Source organism: Serinus canaria, chromosome 6 (genome assembly GCF_022539315.1).
Source record: "Serinus canaria isolate serCan28SL12 chromosome 6, serCan2020, whole genome shotgun sequence".
NCBI lineage: Eukaryota > Metazoa > Chordata > Aves > Passeriformes > Fringillidae > Serinus > Serinus canaria.
Genome location: NC_066320.1, coordinates 19419615 through 19441606, shown reverse-complemented (window position 1 = coordinate 19441606; position 21992 = coordinate 19419615). Strand labels below are relative to the sequence as shown.

Sequence of the window (21992 nt, the reverse complement as noted above, 5' to 3'; positions counted from 1 at the left end):
GAGAAGAAAGAGGGAGAGACACTGGGCAGCTGCTTAGCTGTGACTGCTGTATGATGTGGAGTCATGCTTAACACAGACCATAGCTGCCTCTTGCTCTTCTCTCTGCCTGGACTCTTGGGGATGAATCTCTTTCAAACGTTTCACGTATCCTGTTTTCAGTTGGTCTTTACTCAGCCTGTTTTCATTTAGCTGCTGGCCTCTCACTCCTGACAGTTGTGCCCTCTCCTCTTGCTTGTGTTATAGGTCTTCACTCTTAACAGGCCTTTGTTCTTCTCTGCTTTTGAACTTCTGACTTCTCTGTTTTCAAGACAGTTTCTGGTTTTGTTTCCTGTCTGCTCACAGTGCTACTAATTTCATATTTTACTCATTTAATATTTTCCATAAGAGTGGTAATATTTTATATTTAATCTTTTTTAACTGTTAGTAAGTGGCACTGGGGTCATAGCTACATAATACAGGATCCAACATTATCGTATTTGATACTTGGACCCACTATGTTCTTTTCAAAGCGGTAGTCTGTGAGTACACTAACACTGCAAGTGTGCAGTGCTGTTGCTCCTGAGACTGACCAGTTTTTTGCTTTCACATGAAAGTAGTGTTTTTTTTCATGCTTTGCTATCCGTCGTGTTCCTATGCAGGAGGAGTACATCACAATTCCACTTCCTCTCAGCTGCCTGCAGGATAAAACATTCTGCCAAATAAGTCTCATGCAGAGAAATCATGAAGATTTTGGTCCTGCTATTATTTGCTGCTGTTTTGTGATCAGACTTCAGCTCATGTTAATTCCTGCTGGGGAGAAAAACCCCAAAAGACAAAACCTGGAGAAAATTCTGTTAATTGCTTTGGTTGTCAGTCTTCTCTTGTGTCAGTCGTCTGTTCAAGTCTTCTTAGTTCATTTTTGGTGAAGGTAAGTCCAAGTGCTTTGCTTTTGGGGTAAGTGCATTTCTGTCCCAGAATAGCACTTTCTGCTTCTCAGGTGCACCGAGTTCTGCAGTTCTCAGTAGCATCACATCACAATCCTTGCCCTGTGAGAGAGGACTCCACTCAGTACTGAGCATATCCAGCAGTCAGCAGGCTCCTCTGGACACCGATGTAAAAGCCCCTGTGGATACTCCAATTTCACCCTTGTTCATTCACTTTTTTCACTGTCATTCCCAGAGAAGTGTGTCCATTGCATCCACTGCCACTGCTTAATGTCATCCATGTGTCTGTAATCTTCTCATCTTCTGGACGAGGAACTCCTACAGAGGAAAAGTGCAAAGGCAGGTGAAGACTGATTTCTGCCTTCCACTTAAGGAGAAAGCTGAGCTCACCCATAACCTTCTGGATATTTCTCCATAGTCCATTAACTGTTAGGGCAATGCTTCCACTTTCAAAGCTTTTATGGTTCAAGGCAACGTCTTGTGGTTTATTCTGTCCTCTTGTCACCTCACAATGAAACAAGTCAGCAGAATGTGTCAGCTTTCCACTGGGGAGACTGGTTTCTTTTTTGGTTATCTGCTCAGCTAGAAGTATCTATGAAATCTGAACTGTTAACATGAAGACGCAGATTTTTTAGTTGCCTTTGGTAAGTGATCATTTCTCTTGGAGTGGTGTGATTGGATGATTACAGGACCTTTGGATGCTCATTGAGCACCAGCTCATTGGTCATCAGTGCTTTCCAAACCTCTTGCTCACTGAAACCAAGGAGACCTTGGTGGAGTTTCAGAGATCTCCAGCCAATTTCAGAATCTCTCTTAGACAGTTCCAAAAAGAGTACCTCTTAGATCTGTCAGTTATCTTGTAATTTACATTTATGTTTTGCTTCTCTAAGAGCAGTTAAAATTTACCAAATTTTGGAGGTTCCATTCAACAACATCAAAATTCATCAGACAGAAATTGCTGGACATTGAGTAAGACAATGCTTTTCAATTGGAAGAGATTTATAAATTCATTTGAAATCACTTTATCTGCTCTTGAAACAGAGCCATGCCATTTCCAGCAAAGGGTACGAAGGATATGCACTCAGTGGTGCTGTAAGGAGAGTAGAAGAATGAAGAATTGTGCAGTGGAACAGAGATATTTACCCCTCTGAATGCCCTGAAATGCCCATTTAATGGCCTGAGTGATCAGGAATATTGCTGTGCCTGTTGTAGCTGAGTGTAGGGTTCCATGGCTTACAGCACCCTGGATTGTCCTGTATGGTCTCTGGCCTGTCCAGGTTGACAGTAAAGTATTTCAGTGACTGTGATGGTACAACTTGCAGACAGTCTATTACCTTCTGTCTCACTCTTCAGTGTCTCAGATTAATTTCATAGATAAAAGAACTTTTGTCCTTTAAATCTTCTTTCAGTCGTTTCAGTTAAAAATGAAGTGTCAGATGTGGCTTTTAATTTCCTGCCTATTTTCTTTTAGGCCAGGTCTTTTGCCATTATTTAATCCAGGTCATTTGATGTTATTTAGTCAGTGGGATATTTTAATGCAGCTGTTTACATTTGGCTATTGCTCTGGTATGTTTAGAAACACACAACATGCCTGCAGTATGGAAAGAAAATTGCTAAAAACTGAGAAGAACAAGGAACAAAATACTTATTTTTCTTATATCTTAAAAAACCCAAAACCTGGTTATCTTAATATAGCCTAGAATGGACTTTGTAAAAAGATGACAGAGATAGTCTTTGTTTGGAAGATGCTATTTAAATGTGGCTCATGTAGATGAGAAGTAGTTTAAAATGTGAGGGACAGTATTAATTTAAGGAACTTCTTCATATTTTGAGATTTTAAAAACATAAATGCAAGAAATTATCCACAGTAAACTTGTTAATAGTAAAAAAGAAAAACCATCTGTACCAAACCAAATTATTAGGATAAAGCCTATACAGAATTTAAATAGCTGCTTTCAAAGCTAGCAGAGAAGTATGCTGCTTGATATCATTCATGGCCTCTGTTTAGGGAACTTAGATTTCCCTGTGGTCGTATTGGATTGACTCAGGAAAACAGAGGGGTCTGAACATCTCAGAGGGAGGTCTTCTGCTGCCTGATGCAGAGGCTGCTCATGCAGTAATGCAGGTTATGCTCTTTTCAAAGAGAATCAGAACAAAACCACCCCTCCATGACCGAAACCAAACTCTAAGACACCTTAAGTGTATTGGCCCTTCAGTGCCTTCTTTGTTCTGGAGCTCCACCATCTGCCTCATGCTACACTGGGATTCTCATGAAGTGTTTATTTCTGTAGTGTCTGAAAGTTTGGGCTATAGCATAGGTGTTAAGAGACATTTTGCCCTTTTTAAAAAAACCCCTTTTTTGTTTTCCCCATTCTGCTGTTTTCTGCAGCTACTCTTATTTTCTAGTTGCTTCCTGTTATTACTGGGGATTTCACTGCTCACACATGCTTTATTGTTTCTTGTGGAACTCTTTCATAAGCCATCATGCAACTTTTGCGAGTTTTCCCATTTCATTTGAGCTTTCTTCTGGTTTTTTGCACTTGTATTCCTACATTTCTTTCAGCTGTTAAACAAAATTAATCTGTATTCTGCTTCAAACTAATTGTCACAGGCCTTTGGAGGAACCAATTCCCAGCGCATAGACTCCTGCTGAAAATGCTGATTAGGCTGCTGGAGACCTTGCTATGCCAGGGCCACTGGGTATCATGAAAGATAAGCCTGAAGTGAGAATGAAAACCTGCTGTCCTTACTCCTTCTGGTCTACTCTGGGCTTACTTGTCCCAGGGGCTGCAGCCTGGAACCTCTTTCACCTGGCTGCAAGAACAGTAACAGTATGGCCTGCACTGGAAGGAGCAGTGTAAATGGAAATTACATGCAAAAGGGCTTAGAACTCAGAAATCCCTAAAAAACCCCACTTCTTAAGATTTTGAATCAAAGAAGAGATTTATCTGACATCCTACTTTACTAGCAGTAAGAAAAATTTGGTATGAGCCAAGACTTCTGGCCCAGAGCTCAGAATAGCAGGTTTTCAACTCCATAAAGGTGCAGGTTTTGCCTTGTTGTTGATCCTTGACAGAAATCAAGTGTAAGCACCCCTCACTTTGAGACATCAAGTGATGATGTTGGCTCTGTTCCAGCAAAGGCAATATTCCAGGGAAAGATAGCATAGCTGAGCAAGTCAGCTGTCTAAAAATGGCTGTGCTGGAAAAGGAAGAAAGAGTGAGAATAGAGAATGTCTTCTCAAATTAAAAAAATGTGTCATTTTAATAGTTCTTTTAACTCTCCCCTAAAAGTGGCCTCAACTGTTGTACACTGGCTCCCAAGTATATTGTCCTTCCACTGGAGATGGTTTATTTGAAAAAGGGTGATTTCTAACAAAAAGAAAAAAAAAGAGACAAAAGAAAATAAAGTAGTTAAAATTAAAAGAAAATACAAGCAAGGCAAAAGATTTATCCAGCATATTATCAAAATTTTTATTCAATCTGAAATCCATTCCCTCCAAAGCTGATATCAGAGAAAACAGCAACAGTTAGTTTACAAATTGGCTATTTAAAAATATTTGAAATTCTGCTTAATTTAGTGCTGATTTTGAAGTAATTGTTGTAAGTAATTGAAGTAAACCTAGGAGATTAGATGAAAGAATACAAATTTATCCATGTCTGAAACAAAAATTCTCACAGAAATTGTCATTAGTTTTTCTGGAGTGTGACTGCTAGGGTTAATAACTTCCATGGAGCTGAAACATTCTCCTCTATGGCTTCAGTGCAGTTCATGACTGTCTTTTCCCACTCCACATAGAAAAGTTATTTCCATGGAAGGACAGTATTTCCTAGTATCACAATGATAGTTTTAATTCTGTTTTTCTTCCCTAACACAGCTACATATTTCTAATGACTTGGCACTACCTATTAGCTTAGGTGGCTTTGTTTTCAAATTTATTTTCACAGAATTTCAGTAAGTCCAGGTTTCTTTAGTGCATTTCTGGAATTAAGAATACAAATTAATTAAATCTTGATCAAATGAAAGACCTCTAAAGAAATTGTATTCAGCTGTAGCTCTCTCTGCTTTGCTAAGATTAATGAATTTTAGTGCTCAAAAGGCCAAATCTATGCTCCTCACAAACAGGAAGCCCACAGGTGGGTGCCTTTGTCAGACAGGATAACAGAGTCTGGTGGAAAAGCTTTGATGTGTGCAGTGACCAGGTCAGATGTAGTATGTGATAGTAAAGCTTGATTGGGTAAGTGAGAACTCTAATATGTGTCTATGGAAGTTGTTTTCCAGACACCCTGAAGCATCTCTGGTTCATACAAAGACCCCCTATATGAATTGCTCTCCCCCCCTCCCCAGTTGTGTTAGGTTTTGGGTTGTGTTAGGGATGAAGTTAAATACCTGAAAATACTTTGGGATTTTTTTTTATTTGCTTGGGTTTTGGCATTTCTCTCTTTTAATTTTGAAGGGGTTTAAAAAAGGTTTAGCCTCTGAAACATTTTGCTTCTCCTAGCACATTCTAAAAATCATCAGCCTTTGAAAAAATTAAAATTCTAACTAAAACCTAGAGTTCTCCCATAAAATGATGACAGAATCTGGAAATCTGTTATTTTTACAACTTGTGGTAATGGAAGTGTTGTGGTAATGGAAGTGTTGAACAATTAATACTCTTGCAAATACAATCCAGGATTTGAAAATTAAACAAAATACTAAAAAATAGCCAAAAAAAAAACAAACAAACAAAAAAAAAACAACAAAAAAACCATGAGAGCACCACTTTTACATAGTTGGTTCAGTCTTTTGATATCTAGTCAAACCTGTACCTTAGAAGGGATTTGAAAACATTATTACTTTCTGGATTTCTTTCTCCTGCTCTATTTGTCTCTTTTTTATGCTGCTTCATGTTGGCTAGTACAGAAGTACTCAAATTTGATGAGTTTAAGGAACCTTGCAAGCCACTCAATTCAGCTTTTCAACCTGTGGGTGCAGAAAAATTAGAAAAGTCATATCAAAGCATTAAAATCTTGAATGCTTATGTCAGGTAGCTCTGGATTCCATGACTACTTCCATCTCATTTAACCCTAATACCAAGCTCACTCAATAGGACAGAAAAAATAGTCCATGGGGTGAGCCATCAGTTATAAATAGTGAAAGTGTGTTACCTCTCCCTGCCTTTCCCATTGCTGTCTGAATGCTCCCCATTGTGCTCCCAGCTAATGTTTTAGTAGAGATTCCCACTCCTGTTGCACTAAGCACATCTGCCTTGTTTAGCAGCAGCCAATGTGAATAGCTCTGGAGTTGTGTGTCTGCACAGTTCAGTATAATTCAGGACAAGGACAAGGCTCTGGTCCCTAAAGCAGGATCCTTGTGATGCTCATCAGGGACTGTTGCTTTCTCAATGGTTTGTTTATTTGGGGATGGCACAGATTTGACTAGAGCAGGGAGTTTGTCTACTTAAAATGAAATTTTCAGGCAATGGCTGTGAAATTGTTACATTGAAATCTGAGAGAAAGCTTCTTCTAGTAAATTAAACCTGGAACCAGAATTTAATAAATTTGGCTACTGGGGATCATGACCAGTTTGGTAACGGTGAGCCAATAATTTTATCATTGTGGGCTTGATGCTTACCTAATTAAACCTGTTCACATGCACTGAAGCTGGATATTTTTACACATCAGAGCCAAGAGTAAGAGTGTTTCACTAGAATGCTGGATGGCTTAGTCTGATGTGACATTTATCTTCACTCATCAGAAGTGCAATCAGTGGGGAGTTACCCAGATCTTTGTTCATGAAGATAAGTGTCAAATATTATCAATCTACATCCTCATATGGTGTCTATCACCATGGGATCTGAATGCCTTCCAGAGCAGTGGTGTACACAAATTAGATCTAAACCAGTCAGCAAATGATCATCACAGAGATGTCGCTGACAATTTTCTGGCAGTGCCTGTTTGCATCGAATCTTTCCTGTTTCCTTTCATTCTGTATCAGACAGTGAGAGATAAGCTTGTTTAATTATTGGGGGGGAGAGGGAGGGGGAATCACAAAAGATAGATTGGACAGTATGATGGAATACTGAATTCATAATAAATTCTTTCTTTCTTTCACCTTCCTTTGAGTTTTCCTTTCTGCCCAGGAGGCTAAAGACACATTCTCTTTTCTGAAGTCAGTCTTGGAATAAGCAGTGCCAAACAAGGCCAGGTGTAATTTAAAAATATTTATGCATTGTCAGTTCTGGAATTAATCTTTCTTAATTGAATTGACATGAACTCATGTCTGCAGGTAATGTAAACTGTCAAACACTCTGCCAGTGATAGCATGTTGGTCAGGGTGGTGAAGTTAATGAGAGATCTAAATTATGATGGAATATCTCAGTGTTGGCTTTGGAGCCTGATGTTTATAAATGCATTAGTAACATCACATTAGCTACAGGCTACAGACTCTGGAGTTCAGAAGGGCTAATTACTTGTTTGCAGTTTCTGAAAGAACTGGGGATGAGTTATTTGCACCTCAGAAGCATTTTAGTAGTATATTTGCTGCAGTGAAATTTCTTTCCCTTGAAATACATATAATGGAATTTTTAAGCCAAATATATTTCTTTATATGTAATATAGTGCTCTTAGTGTCTGGAAATACTGTTTTAAAATACAGGTATTAAACTATTTTTTGATGTTGTTTAGGAGGGTCTTACCCATTTCCACTGACAGTGAGATCAAGCCTGCAGTTAGCTGTTGGCAAAGCACTTGGCACAATCTCACAAGGATGCTTTCCTTTCATGGCAAAATGGAGTTACTGTTAGCCTTCTAAAATCCAGAGAGTGCAGGGTGGATCCTGTGGAACAGAAATCATAGATAAGGTTTGTGTGGAAGGAACAAAATTAGCAGATGAGCCTTTGCTTGCCATAGGCAACTGTTGCTGAGAATTTCCAGGGTGCTTAGTGAGGCATCACGAGCTGTGCCTGACATGCTGGGGTGAGGCTGCAGACCAATTTTACTGAAGAGAGGTAGGAGGTGATGAATCCAGTCTGAATGTTCCATCTTTAGAGTTGAGCACTTGCTTATGTGCCGTAAGTACTTGAAACTATAAAACTGCTTTTGGCACTGATTAGAGTTCAGACCCTTTTTAGCGCACGCAGGCTGGGCTCAAACAAGGATGCTGATTACATTTTGAACAGCAAGGCTTTTATCTTGAGGTAGGTGGGTGATAAGAGAACACCTGACTGATAATAATGGGTCCAGTGATCCATTCTTCCAGACTAAAGGGACTGGGCTTGCAGATGGAGCCCTGGGGACAAAAAGCTAAAATACTTGTGCATCAGTTTGGTATTGGGACAGTCTCCCTGTGGGTTTGAGCTTGGGATGACACCAAAAGGATCCCAAGAGTCCTTTCAGGCCTTTCACAGGCAGAGTTCTGAATTGACAAGAAGTCCCTTTCCAAACTCAACAGATGCCCAACTAGGAGAACTAAAGAACGTGGTTTAGCTCTTCTTTGCAAATTTTCAAGAAGCAAGGTAATGCATTGTAAAAGAAGGTCCCTAAAATTTCACTGGCTTTGGGTTGTGTGGGACAAAATTATTTCCTGAAAAATTTCAGTAAAGTTCACAATTCAGGTTTTATAACTTTTGAGAGATATTGCACAAGAATGTGGATTTAGCTGTCCTTTATTATGTAGGTGACCCTTCCAGTCTTCTTGTCAGAGGACAGAGAAGTCAGAAGAAGGAAGAATTCCTGTTGGTAAGTGAACTGAAGCACACAGAGTTTGAAGCAACCTTGCTTGTTGTAAACATCAGCTGGCACAGTAAAGGCAACATCTACGGATAACTTTGAAACATATTTAAGAAATTCCTCACCTGGTATAGCACTGCTTTCTGTAGATGGTTTACACAATGAAAGCACAAGATTGTTTAGCACGTTTGGAGAAAATGCTGACTAAATTTAGCCACACAGCTCTTTCTTCTCAGCAGGTACACATCATGCTATCACTGTTATTCTCTGCATTTAATACAAGAGAATTGTTGTTCCAAGACTGTGCAGGGAAGTGGAGGCTCTGTGGATTAACAGAGCTGCCTGGGAGCTGAGGTGCTGTGACAAGCCTGGTCATGAGGGGACCTGGTCAGGTCATTCTTCCACTCTGTTGTTTTAACTGTGGGGTGTGGGACCTGCTGACTCCTCTAACCGTGACTGTGCCTGCCCTTAACATCCTTAGGAGTAATGATGTCCTCCTTGGACCTTTTCTGCCTAGCTTTATGTGTAGTTAGAAATTTTGTTCTGTGAAATAAATGGGGCAAAAGGAGGAAATTAATAACACTTTTTACAAATGTTAATTTCATTTTATTTTCTCTGGTAGCATAAGGGCAACATTGTTTATGAATGTTCTTCTTTAAAATGCTTGTTAGTCAAATTCTTCCTTTCCCTCAAATCCTCTCTAAACCACACATCCTTCCTTCAGCTGCTTAGTGATTCTGTCCTACGTCAAATAATTTATTTTAATGGGGTAATTCTGAGTTATGAGGTAAGACAAATGAGTTTAGAATTGAGTTTTGTTTGAAATTCACAATTTTGCTTTAAAATCAATTAAAACCTATCATCTTTGTCAGACATATCTTGCAGAGGCAACATGTACTTACCTAAAGGAACTAAGAAATTCAAGTGGGGCAAAATTAAGTAACATTTTTATGCACAAAAAGAAAACAGAAGTTCATTGGTCTTGACATTTCAGTTGAGGTGTTGTTCATTATACAGACACAGGGTCTGTTACAGCCTGGCCTGCATCTCTGAGAGCTTGTCACAGCCCCAGCATTGCCTTGAGCTTGTTTAGATATCACTGCTGTTACCATAGGCAATTCTGGTACCTTTTTCCTGCTTTTCACTGGAATTGCTGTTCATGGCAAATCCAAAAAGTGTGTGTTTGCACAGACAGGCAACGGATTTTCTTCTTTACCCTGAATAAAAAAAAAAAAAAAAAAAAAAAAAAAAAAAAGTTGTATTCAGATTAAAAAGAAAAGAAAAAAAAAATCAGAGGTGAAATTTGGTATTTCCAGTTTCCAAACTGGAAACTCAGCTTTTGAGCCAGTAGTGGCATGCTGCAGGGGGTATGTATAATAGAGTGGAAGTTTCACAGAGCAGGTGGCCACATGCTGAACAGCTGCTGTAGGAAGGTGTTTCAGTGGTGCATCAGCATCTGTACTGCCTGACCTTTGCTAAGGTAAGACTGATTTGGAGGCTGCCTGAATTGAAGGCATTTCCCCCATGCTCCAAAAGGGACCAGGAGCAGATCAGTCACTAACTTGGTGCTGACAGCAGGGCTCTCCCATGATGTGGCAGGCTGGCCTGGCTTTTGCTGTGCAGGAGAGATTTGGGGGTTCAATGCATTTTCTCCCCTCCCTATTGCCCTGAGCATAGTTTTTTTTCAGGGTCTTTTCCTAGTTGGGAGCACCAGAGCTAAGGTTCTCTTTCGCGGCTTTGGGGGATTTCCATTCCCTTCTCCTTTAATTTTCTCCTCCTTGTTAATTGCATAAGAGAAGCTAAGAATGTTAACTGAACGGATAATTCTGGGTTCATGTATATGAGCAAGAAGAATCGAGATTTGCATGAAAATAGCTATCCTCAGGTTAGACCTTTGCATTTGGAAATAAGCTCTTTTCAGGTCTATTTTCCCCCCATTGTTATGTGTTTTATTTAATGTGAATGGTGGATGTTTGGGGAGGGACAGACGTTTGTTTGACTATTCAGATGCATTGGCAGGGTTTAAGTTGGCACAGCATGGATCAGAGCAAGATGAGTGGAGACATCTTTTTTCTATTTAAAAACACACCCACATATACTTGTGCAACTGAAGTAAAAGTAAATCCTTTCTCAGAAGGATTGCTTTTAGTGCTTTTACCTGTCTACTTAGTGTGTGTGTGTGTGTTTAAGCTCACAGCACAGTGGGACTATCCTATTTTGTTTCAGGATATTTCAAGGCAAGAAATAACAAGAACTTGGAATAAATCCTCTGTAACAAAGTCTCTGTATGGCAACACCAGAAGAAGATCTTGCTAGGTGTTCCTGTCTTTTTTACATAAATAATTGTCTCTGGGGTTTGCCTTTTTTATTTTTTAAACTTTCTTAATATTCTGACAGTAGCAGTTAATCATATATAGCGCATGCAGGTGCAAGAAGGTGTAGATTTGGGGCTAGACTGCTCTGACGTGGGCAGGATTAGTTTTAAAAGTTGAATTGAGTGCTTCCTACTTCAAACCAGGAACTCTTCAGCTTTGGAAGCAGCCCACTGAAATAGATCTCCTCTGCCAGGCCAGGGAGGGTCAGGGCTCCTGGGCAGGAGCTCATGGCTGGTCCCAGAGGTGCTGGGGCTACGAGTTGCCTTTGGAGGCAGGAGGTGTGACTGGGCTGGAGGCACAGGAGGTGTTGGGCTGGAGTGAAGGTGCTAATTAACTGTGCTACCACTTCTCGGCCAGGGAGTTATCTCAGTCAAAACAAAGGCTTCTTGTTTCTGGGAGTAAAAAAGCAGAATCATATAAAAAATATTTCTGCAACTTTTCTCCCCTTGAAAACATGGAAAAGAGTGTTAAGAAATCTGTAGTTTGCTGTAGAAGCCTGGTGCTCTTCTCCAAGGTAGATGATGTCTAATGCTTTGCTGCTAACTGGAGCCTTGATTGTTTTAGTGCATGTTAATGTGTCTTTTACATTTAGTGTCCATCCTCATTTTTGGTACATATGTGAGCTGGTGGCTAAGTAGTTTTTTTTATTACCTTAATTTTATATTTTATTTAGTTTTATTTTCTTTATTATATTTGTCCTCCTGTGAGCAAATAAATTATTCTGAGGGCCTCTTCTGTGCTGCTGATGTATTCTTGTCTCCCTGAGTTTGCCTGCAGTCCTGAAATGGAGTCTTGTGGCAGAGGAACTTGCTGACGACTCAGTTTGAGAATATTTTGTTTGATGACTACATCAGCTTAAGATATCCTTCTCAAGGCCATAACCCATGATTTCTTTCAACACACCATAGTACTATGGCTGGAAGCAAATAAGAGGATTGTCTCACAGTAAACAAAAACTCAGAAAGGGTGTAGGAAGGTTGGTACTTTCTTTTTGTTTTGATTTTGTTAGTCAAAAGCATGGTAGTGAATGGGAATAAATACCTGAAGTTAGTCATGCCACCAGTGCCAATGCATTGTGAAGCCATGGCCCAACTGGAATGGTGACTCCGAGGCTGGCCCATGATCAGTCTTCATGATATTTGCTCTGATAACCTGAATAGTAAGCAGTATGCACTTAAGGCTAGAAAACTTGGGAATTCAGTAGGGAAGGGCATCTTTCACAGACGTGGGTGCATAATCCTCCTCTCAGAAGCACAGTGCTATCTATCTTAGAGTGCAACACTGCTCTGGGGATTCAGTGAGGATGGGATGCAGTGAAGTATCAGAGCTAGCTTATTTCATAACTTTGTCCTAATAAGTAAATGCAGGGAGGCATTGCAGGCTTTCTCTGTTCCGATTGTGAACACGATTAAACTAAATTAGATGCTCTGCCAGTATGTTCCAGCAGTCACCTAAAATCTGCACTAAAACATCTCTAATATTTTGTAAATTTTTTGGCTTTTAGTTTGAAGGTTTTGAGAGGGAAGAAGGAGTCTTCATGTGTGCATATGCATGTTTTAACACAGTCCCTGAAGAAATGCATCTGATTTATGTCCTCTGCCTCTCTGTAGCCTACTTTAGACAGTTGTTATTTTCTTGTTGCTCTCCCACTTTCAAGGCTAGTGCTGATGTCTCAAGCTTTTCTTGACAGGAAGCCTATCCTACTTGCTTGCTTTTGATTCTTTTCATTATCCACATTTGAATCTTTATTCATTTATAATGTGCCTTTTTTTGAGACCTGTAGCAAAATAAAATACATGGTTTAAACATAAGAGGATTATGATTGATAGAACACTGTTAACATATCCTGGGTTTATTAATTGTTTCCTGTTTGATGATGCATCTAACTCCATTAATTTTCCTAACTGCTGTTTTATAGAGAGCAGTGACACAACCCAACAGACACACAGCTGTGCGAAGAGGCACTACTGGGAGTTCAGGTGCTTAGGTACATATCTGTAACTGTTCCATTACTGCCTAGCAGCACTTTAGGTTTATATAAACTCTCCAGTCTCTCCTGGTTCTGCACCTTTTCCTTTCTGGAAGTATGTGTATGTTTTTACAGCAAACCAGCTTGGCACTGAATCTGCATCATGGCCAAAAACTTTAGTATCTCCAAAGGCCTGGGCTGACAGGTTCACTCATACAGCTGTCTGTGCTAATGACTGTCCACAACTGCTCCTAGAAGGTGGTGCCCAGTGTCTGTGCTTTTGTTTTACCGAATTTGCTTAACAGTAATGAGGATCACACAGGAGACTGGAAGCAAAGATTCCATCCACTTCTCTGCCTGAAAGGTTTGAACCTGAATCTGGTGCTTCCCTGAATGTGCAGGGCTGCTCCTGCTGCACTGTGCTGCAGTCACTGCGCAGCAGTGCTGCTGTGGCAGCACCAAAGCAGTGGTGAGGAGGGGTTTGGTCTGCAGCCCCCAGGTGCATGCTGGCACCCTCCTCAGCCCGGTGCTGTGTGAGACACGCTGCAGGCTCAGTGTTGCTTGCTGACCGCTTCTGGGTAGCTCTCCAAAATGCAGGGAGCACCACTCCCCTCTGTGTTGGCACTCCAGGATCCCTGTGGGTGGCTGGTAGTCCCACTGCTCGTTCTGGATGTTTGGTACCTCCTGTTGTGTTCTCAATGCCCTGGTGGTTTTTGCTCAAGTCCTGACTCCTTGTAGGTTTGGGAAAGGAACAGAACTGTCTTGGAGTCTTTTTTCAGCACCTGCAATGCATTTAGAGGTTTTGCAGCCTTCAGGAAAGTGTTTTTTCCCCTACAGTGTTCCTCATTTAGCACTTATCAGTGAATGCAACCTCTAGCCACAGTAAAGGTTACAAGGGAAATAAATTTTTCAAAAAGTAACTTTGTGGTCAGAGCATGGTCAGATAAAATGTGTATTTTTTTTTTTTTTGCACATGAATTTTTAAAGAAGTTGATAGACAATTCTTTGATGGAAAACTTTCTAATTCATGTCTCTGTCTGTAAACATGACACGGCAGCTCTGAGCAATGGCAAGTACTGTGTAAGAAGCTGCATGGTATTTACTAGCTGAGCTAGCATTGACACAAGATGCAGCACTGAATGCTACCATTTCACACTTTAGTACTGCTTTCGGGTTGCTCAATAGATACTTAAGCATGTAGGGGCAAGGAGTGGATACAACAGCATAAAGGTCAGCAAGGGCCAGGCTGGGAGTCACTTTGTATGTAATAGGTAAGTCCCAAAGGTGCTTACAGCAGTGTTTTTCAAATACACTTAGAAGCAATGGACCTGATGGGGCTGTTTTCCCTTGATTACTAAATTTATCTTGTTCATCTCCATATGTGAGATGTATTTGGGGTAGGAATAAAACAGAAGTACGGGAAGGCCTTTGCGAACACATGAGACTTGGGATGTCATCTTGTGGTTGTTCAAAGAAATGCAAGAACAGCTTATAAGTATGCCTGAGTTTACACTGAGCTGGTATAGGTGCAAGTTTCTCCAAATATTTTATCTTGAATTACATGATGGCTTTTTGTAAAATACATTACAGTAGCTGTTAACTTCATTATAGCCCATTCCAGTAGTCAGGGTGTGGGGTGACTACAGCAAGCAGTGATAGGAATGCTTGGATATGCTGCTTGGATACCTGAGTGCATCAAAGATGCAGCCACTGGTGTCTGAACCTGTGTGATGGCAGAGGCAGGACGACTCTGACATCCCGCTGCTAGCTACCCATTTTTTGTTAAAAGCACTGTCAGTTTAGCTTTAGCCTTTCCCTGGCTGTTCCAGCTGGCTGAAAAAACAAACTCATAGGAGGAGGAATTCCCTGGATTAAGTAATTTCCTTTAATAGGGGGAGTGGTGTCAGGAACATCTACATTCTGCCCACTTTTCTGTGGCCTCACAGGCCATTTGCCTCAGCTACTGATAACTGGAGTGGTTCAGAGCTGGACTGGCCAAAGTGAACATCCCAGTTGCTGGTGCACGGTGAGAGCAGAACCAAATTGGTCCTAACAAACAGCTCATTCTTTGGTAACTGCTCCAGCTAGACAAAAACTTGTTGCATGTTGGAGTCATGCACAGCAGCTGCACCAGGGATTACAGATTTGACTAGCACTGTATGTAAATATAAATGATCACCTTTTCTTTCTTGTGAAGATGTGCTGTCTTTTGTTTGTTACTGGGGCAGGCTGGCAGACAGAATGGCTTCTCAGACTTTTCAGTTATGTTTTTAATAGCACTGCCTAATTGAAGTGAAACGATCAAGCCTATGCATGCTTGAACAAAAAGGCATCTGGAAGAGGGTGAACTCCACTCAGAAGGGCAGTACCTGCCACTCTTCAAATGCTCTGTGAACAGGCTTGCTTGGATCTCTGCTCCACACCCTTTGAAGTTAAATGCTTTCTAATTACAACCCTTAGAAGCAGCACACTTTCTTGTCCTGCATGAAAATAAGTTTGCTGTGATTTTTACCGTGTGTCAGATTTATGGCATTGATTGAGACAGATTTTAATAGTGGATGATCAAACATTAGCTCATGCAAATTGCTGGTTATTTCTGGAGAGCTATTTCATCATTAGTGGAGGGTCAATCCATCTGGATAGTGATTAGTTCCAGCTCTAAGCTCTCATTCAAGGGTCAAGATGCTTGAGAGTTTCTTGACAACAAAAAACTAAGGGTGGTGTTATGTTTGCGACTGTGTGACTGCTGCTTGCTCCACTCTATAGCCACTGGGACTTCACATGATGGAAGCTATTTAATATTAGACCTTTACCCTAATTCCTCCAACAGAATAAGGTTACTTATTTTGCCCAACAAGTACATGCTTATTATTTTACAGTACTGTATTTTAAGAAAGTGTTAAGTATGTCACTAAATGCAATGACAGAAGCTTTTAAAGAACAATTTTTGTAGTTATTTTTGACTTTTTACTATCTTTTTAAAGGCAGCTGAAGTCTTTATCCAGTCAAAAATGTGACAATCACACCAAATGCTGATTTCAGGTTCTGCTGCAGATTTCCTTTATTTTAAGGACCAGAGGATGTTCCGAGGCGCTTCTGTGTCAGCCCTCCATAAAAGTGAGATAGAATCACAGACTATAACCTGATTTTAGTGCAGATTATATTTTACTCTGCCTTGGGAGAGGAGATTGAGGCAAAATGAGATACTTCCATGTGCAGATCAGATTTCAAACAAGGGTTGATTCTAGGTCATGCATCCTCCTGTGTTTTGATTCATGATCATCTCTAAATACAAGGAGTATTGTGAAACTAGTCAACAGATTTCTTTATTAATTTCCTAACTAATGATTAAATTAATGAGAACTTTGTGCAGAAGTATTTCCTTATTCTTCACTGCGCAGATAACAGTAAAAATACCTTAAATTCCAGGTCTGTGACATTATATCCTCTGATAGGTACTACACAAGTCCTAATACATTGTAGTTTTGTAACAGTTGAAGAAAATTGGAAACTTGTGTTTTACTTGTGGATAAGTTTATTTAAAATTTTATAATTATAATAAAAAAACAATGTATAATTCATTTCTATGTTTATGAACTTGTCAGGATACCTGTATAGTGTTGTCACGTCTACAGCATGGCAAATAAGAATTTTAAGCAGCATGATGATGAAAACTTTGGAACTAGAAACAATGTATGACCCTTTGGTTGCACTGTCATGTTTCTTTGGTAGACATATTTGTAAGTAGTGATTCTTTTCCTTTAATTTAAAATGCAGAGTTTCAAAGTGTGCCCAACAAAAAGGATTCTCAAAAGAAAGTATCCATTAAAAACCAGAGATAGCAATAGCAGGCAGCTCCTCTGAGTGATTTTTATGAAAAATCCATTTTAAAAGCGAAGTCAGAACTTCACCATGTACAGACACCTCTGAAGTAAAAAATATGGGGTTTGTGGGTTATTCCTTGTTTTTAAAAACCACCTTCCATGACCTCTTGAACCTTGGCTAACCTTATTGAAAGTCTTAATTATCTATTTTACCATTCTAAATACAAGCAGATACAAAGGATGAAGAGCCTTGCTGATTTTGGTCCACAGCCTGAGGCAAAATTTCAGCACTATTTAAAAAGATGAGGTAAAAAATTCTTCCTTAAATTGGTTTCACAATCTTCATTGACAAATAATTCTGTTGGGGGAGGAGGAAGGAAACAAGAGAGTTTAAATGATGTACACAAAATACTTCAGTGTTGTTTTGAAAAAGACATTTGAGATATTAAAATGGATCAAAATGTATTTAGGATGTGGTAAGTTAAGTTAAAACACAGCGAAAATAGGTAATTTTTACTTCAGACTAATGTAGACTCTAGGCCAACTATTAGCTATTTTAATTGTGTAGGTTGTTGACTCTTCTAAAGCAGTTCCTTGTTCCATGTTTAGTTAATAGGTTAGTTTTAACCTAAATTTTAATTCTTTCTCAATAGAAATCAATTGAATTTTTTCTAGCTAAAAGGATATAATCCCTATCTCCTGCTAAAACAGAGGTGATAGACTCTGTCTGAGTCAGGAGTGTATCCTGTTGATGACTGCTGTCTAAGCTCATCCCACAGCTGAGGAACAGAAACATTCCAAAATCCTTACCGGCAGGGAATAGAGGAGCACTGCCACAAACAGGAGGAGAATCAGCAAAATGATGAGGCCTAGGAAGAGCCATTTAAACCTGCGCCACACAATAAATTTCATGGTCTTGCAGGGATTTGTAAACCAAAGGAAGGAAGTGTCTGGCCGGCTGCATTTTGAGAGAAGTAAGTATTATTTATACTCTAAAACTTAAGCATGAGATTGTATCACTTTAAACATGCTGGTCTGAGGTTGAAGAAAACAGACAGTTTTGAAATGCAAGATAGCAGCTGCAGTAAACATGTGCCATTAGTACTGAAACCATCCTGCATTTTATCCTAAAGCTTGCAGGAGGAAACAAGATTGGCTTTTATAAGTGGAGTTTTGCAAAGGATAACTGATGACTAATACATTACTGCATGCATCAGAGTAACTAGATGCTGGGTATTTCTAAAGCTAGTGGGATAAAAATATCTTACTTTGGTAGATCTAGTTTAGGGTTCATGTTGGGTTCATCTCTTCCTTTACCAGCTGGCCTTTCCTCAGCTTCTTTTTCATTGACAACTTCCAGTGTCATTTCAACTTTCCCCTTCAGAAAAAAAAGTGGCACAAGACAAACATCTTATTGAAATTGCACTAATGGGACTTGCTTGGTACCTCGACAGAATAGCTGGGACCAGCTATCACAGTGTACATCTGTGCTTCCAATTTCCTCCTCAAAATACACTGATTTCTGTACTATGACAGGTCACAACAGTATCATGAAAAGACACATACAAAAAACCAAATCACTGGGCATAAAACTGTTCTGCTAGTTCATCTATAGTTCTAAGCCATAATTTTTTTTTCCAATTTAGCAAAACAAAAACAGTTCTTCTCTTCTTCCAAGAGCAGCCCACAGACTGCATATTTTCCAAATGACCATGCATCTAATTTTTGATATTGCATATTCATATTTTCATATTGTAAATATTTCTGAATATTTTTCCTCGTTTGTTAAATTCCAGTAATAAAGTTTTAAGGCAAAAACATTAGAAGAAAGAAGAAGACACCTTTGAAAGGCTTAATATTCTGCAAATGATAAATACACATTATATTCTCTGTAGAACAAGTTAGAATGCTTTGTGTCTTCTGATGGCATACATAATCACAAAGCTAGTCTGGATTGTCAGTACAGAGATTTTGTTTGCTGTGTACAAAAATCCTTTGGATTTAAACATTTTCCTTTCATCTTTAACGCATTTGGGATGTATCTGATGTTCTTCTGAGAAATGATGTGATTAAATTAATGAATCACACAATAATTTAGGTTGGAAAAGACTTCTAAGATCACCAAGTCCACCTTGTCGACTAGGCTATGGCACTAAGTGCCACATCCAGTCCTTTCCTGAACACCTCCAGGGATGGTGATTCCACCACCTCCCTGTGCAGCCATTCCAATGCTCAACATCCATTTCTGTGAAGAAATTTTTCTTCATGTTCAAACTAAATCTCCCCTGGCACAGCTTGATTCATTCACATGACTTCATCAGCTGCTTTGGCAAGACAGCATAACTGGCACCACAGTCTTTCAAGTTAAATGAAGTTAGCAACAAACTACATCAATGGAGCATTAAACTCACGTTTTAAAACAAAAAATTGTTGCTGGACCAAATTTCTGAACTTGTGCATGGACCGTCCTATTTACCCCTCCTCTGTCTATCTACTGAAAGCTAACAGCTAAGTGGGAGACTCTTTACAGTCTTTCTTGGTAACTTGAAAGGAAAGGTGAGCACATCTGAAGTACTTTTAGAAGAAGTAATAACCTTACCGCTAAAATACGTGAGCCATCCTTTTCAACGTAGCATGGCCACCATCCTTTCATGGATTTCTGTTCAAAGAGAGAGGCAGTCCTGGGAGCCTTCTGAGAACTGTCTGCCTTGTATTCTGGAATCATGTCTATATTACACTTCTCAGGAACTTTTGCTGGAATGATTGTTTTATGTAAATCAAGTTCCACAAAGCCTAGAAGACAGATACAAAAATAAACACTGCATAACACTACCACCCATACAGCCCAGCAGCTCAACATCAACCTCTAAACATGTACATACAGGAAATACAGGAAAGGCAATCAACAGACACATTATATTCTTCTTTGTCTAAAGATGTTGTGAGGCAGGGAAACGGGACACACTGTGTTTAAGCCCCTCTTGCTGGTGTTGATAAATTTGATTTAGCAAGCTCGACAAGAGCTTGCAAGATTGTTTGATTTTTTAATAGAGGTTTTTTCCCCCACAAATCTAAATGGAAAGTACCCAAATACAGCAATATAGGAAGTAATTTCTGACAGTTAAATGCATAATTTAGCAAAGTTTATTAATGGTTATAAATCAACTACTTGTTTTAAGATTTTGAGGCCTGTATAGTTTGTATGTAAGCTAAAGACTTTGGGACAGTCTTAATATAGGGCAGAGATTCCTGTGCAGAGCAGTATCTATAGAAAATGTGGGGATTAATAACAGTGTGAAGTAGATTGCTTAAACCTAAATTAAATGCTATTGTCAATACTCTTATTTAGAACTGAAGTGCCCTTCTTAAGGTAATTTTATTTAAAGAAAGGAGCAAAATAATTCTTCATGTGCCTTGTGAGAGGATTTACCTGAGTGAAAAGTATCTTGGTTTACCTGCCAGTAGGCCTTTGCTGAGTGAATACTTATTCATTCAGTGAGCCTGTACTGAGAAGAAAAGCTGGCATATATTTCCAGGCTCAGTGTCTCACTGTAAACGCAATCCTTATGTGAGAATTTAAAATTGTTCACTTTGATATCCTGCTTTGAGAGAACAGTAACTATTTTCATTCAAAGTCTTACCCAGATAGTCATCCAAGGAGAACTTGTCATTATCCCATATTTGAATGATCAGTTTGGGTGGGATTCTGAATTCTGTCTTGTCAAGACTCCAAAAATGTTCCTAACATTAAAAAAAAAAATACCAAACACCTTTAAAATTACTTATGGAAATTCAAAGCTGGAGTCTGGTAGTACTTGTGAATTCTAGGCTTGGTGGAAGTATTAAGAGATCTAATCTTGCCCTGCTAAAAGCAGACTGCTGTTGCCAGTGTGTTGTTCCTGGCCCAAAGGCAAAATGAATCTGTTCACATCAGCAGTGTGAGAAAGTACATGGAACTGAGCCAAATTTCAATATGTAGGTACAAATTACCAGGCTAACTAGAACATGTATTCTAAGAATTGAAATCTTTAGGAATACTTACCTTTTTGGAAACTAAACAGAGTTGCTCTGCTGGGAGATAGTCAAAAGGAAAAACAAATCTCCAGTTAAAGTTCCCTTCGCCATCTAATGATCGGTAGTGAACATCAGTTTTCTGCTTATTTTCTTCATTACCAGGCATCCATCTGAAATAGGGAGAGATGTGTCTGGTGTTTGCAGTGGGATTACACTGTGGGATTGCCTGTTTGCACTGGAACTGTGTCATTAAGGGGTTGCAGACCAGCTGAAAGAATTGCTCACAGAGGGCTGGGGAGTTTTTCACGTCCCTTTGCAGTTTGGTTCCAATTTAGCACTGTAAATAGGAACATCTGAACTGAATTTCTGATCTAAGACCAGTGCTGTGGTCTTAGAACTCAGTGGTGAGTTGCTGAGTTCTTTTTTAGTAAGAAGTTAGATCTGCCTGGTAGTATATTTTTCTGATTTCTATTGCTTTTTTATATTAAAATGAGGGAATGTAAAAATTAAGAATCCAAGTCATGCAACACCAAAGCTAACCCTCTGCCTTTTCAGTGGCTGTCTGACTCAAGAGATGAAATTCTGGGATCTTACTCCACTCATTAACTGGCTGTGCTTTATCTGATAACACTTCTGTAGTTCTCTGAGGTTAGCATTTGACTTTGCTGAACCAAATAATATTTGAAATCCATGGTCAAGGAATTCCCAGGACATTCTGAATGTTATTCATTTTAAGTATTACATGACAGAATGCTCTTACCCCTTCACATAAATGTCACTCATTTCTTCTCCTGTGATGCTCTTTTCATCCAGAAGGACATCTTTGGTGTTCCAGATGATCACACGCAGGACGTACCTAAGAGAGAGATTTGGGGTGAGAGGTTTGGATTGCCTTGTCAAGGCTGCCAGAGGGTGTGTAGAAAGTGGGGATACTCACTTCTTGGCTTTTCGGGGAGTGATGTTGAATGGAGGGCCTGGTGGTCCTAAGCTTTTGGGGAAAACATCCACCCACATCTGCAGCTTTCCCTGTAGCAGTGAAGAATTGTTTGTTGCATATAGGTTTGTCATGGCTCCTTAATTTTTCAGATAAGTTTTCTCATTTCTACAGAAACTTTCTTTAAAAAGCTGCATTTTATTATGTTTATTATGTAAAGCAGACTAACCTGCTTTACATT

General features: G+C 39.5%; 1 protein-coding gene across 2 annotated transcripts in view; it reads right to left on the bottom strand.

The window, feature by feature from the left end:
* Positions 1 to 16078: 16078 nt before the first annotated feature.
* The window catches only part of MYOF (myoferlin), a 63276-nt gene continuing 57362 nt past the window's right edge, over positions 16079 to 21992 (bottom strand). For both annotated transcript variants that reach the window (XM_009087288.4, XM_030241096.2), the window contains 8 exons: positions 21755 to 21843; positions 21578 to 21673; positions 20846 to 20987; positions 20445 to 20544; positions 19403 to 19596; positions 18072 to 18181; positions 17614 to 17761; positions 16079 to 17161 (listed from right to left, as the gene is read on the bottom strand). In XM_009087288.4, the coding sequence (XP_009085536.1) occupies positions 17126 to 17161; positions 17614 to 17761; positions 18072 to 18181; positions 19403 to 19596; positions 20445 to 20544; positions 20846 to 20987; positions 21578 to 21673; positions 21755 to 21843 (915 nt within the window). In that variant the 3' untranslated portion in view covers positions 16079 to 17125. The remainder of the gene's footprint in view (positions 17162 to 17613; positions 17762 to 18071; positions 18182 to 19402; positions 19597 to 20444; positions 20545 to 20845; positions 20988 to 21577; positions 21674 to 21754; positions 21844 to 21992) is intronic.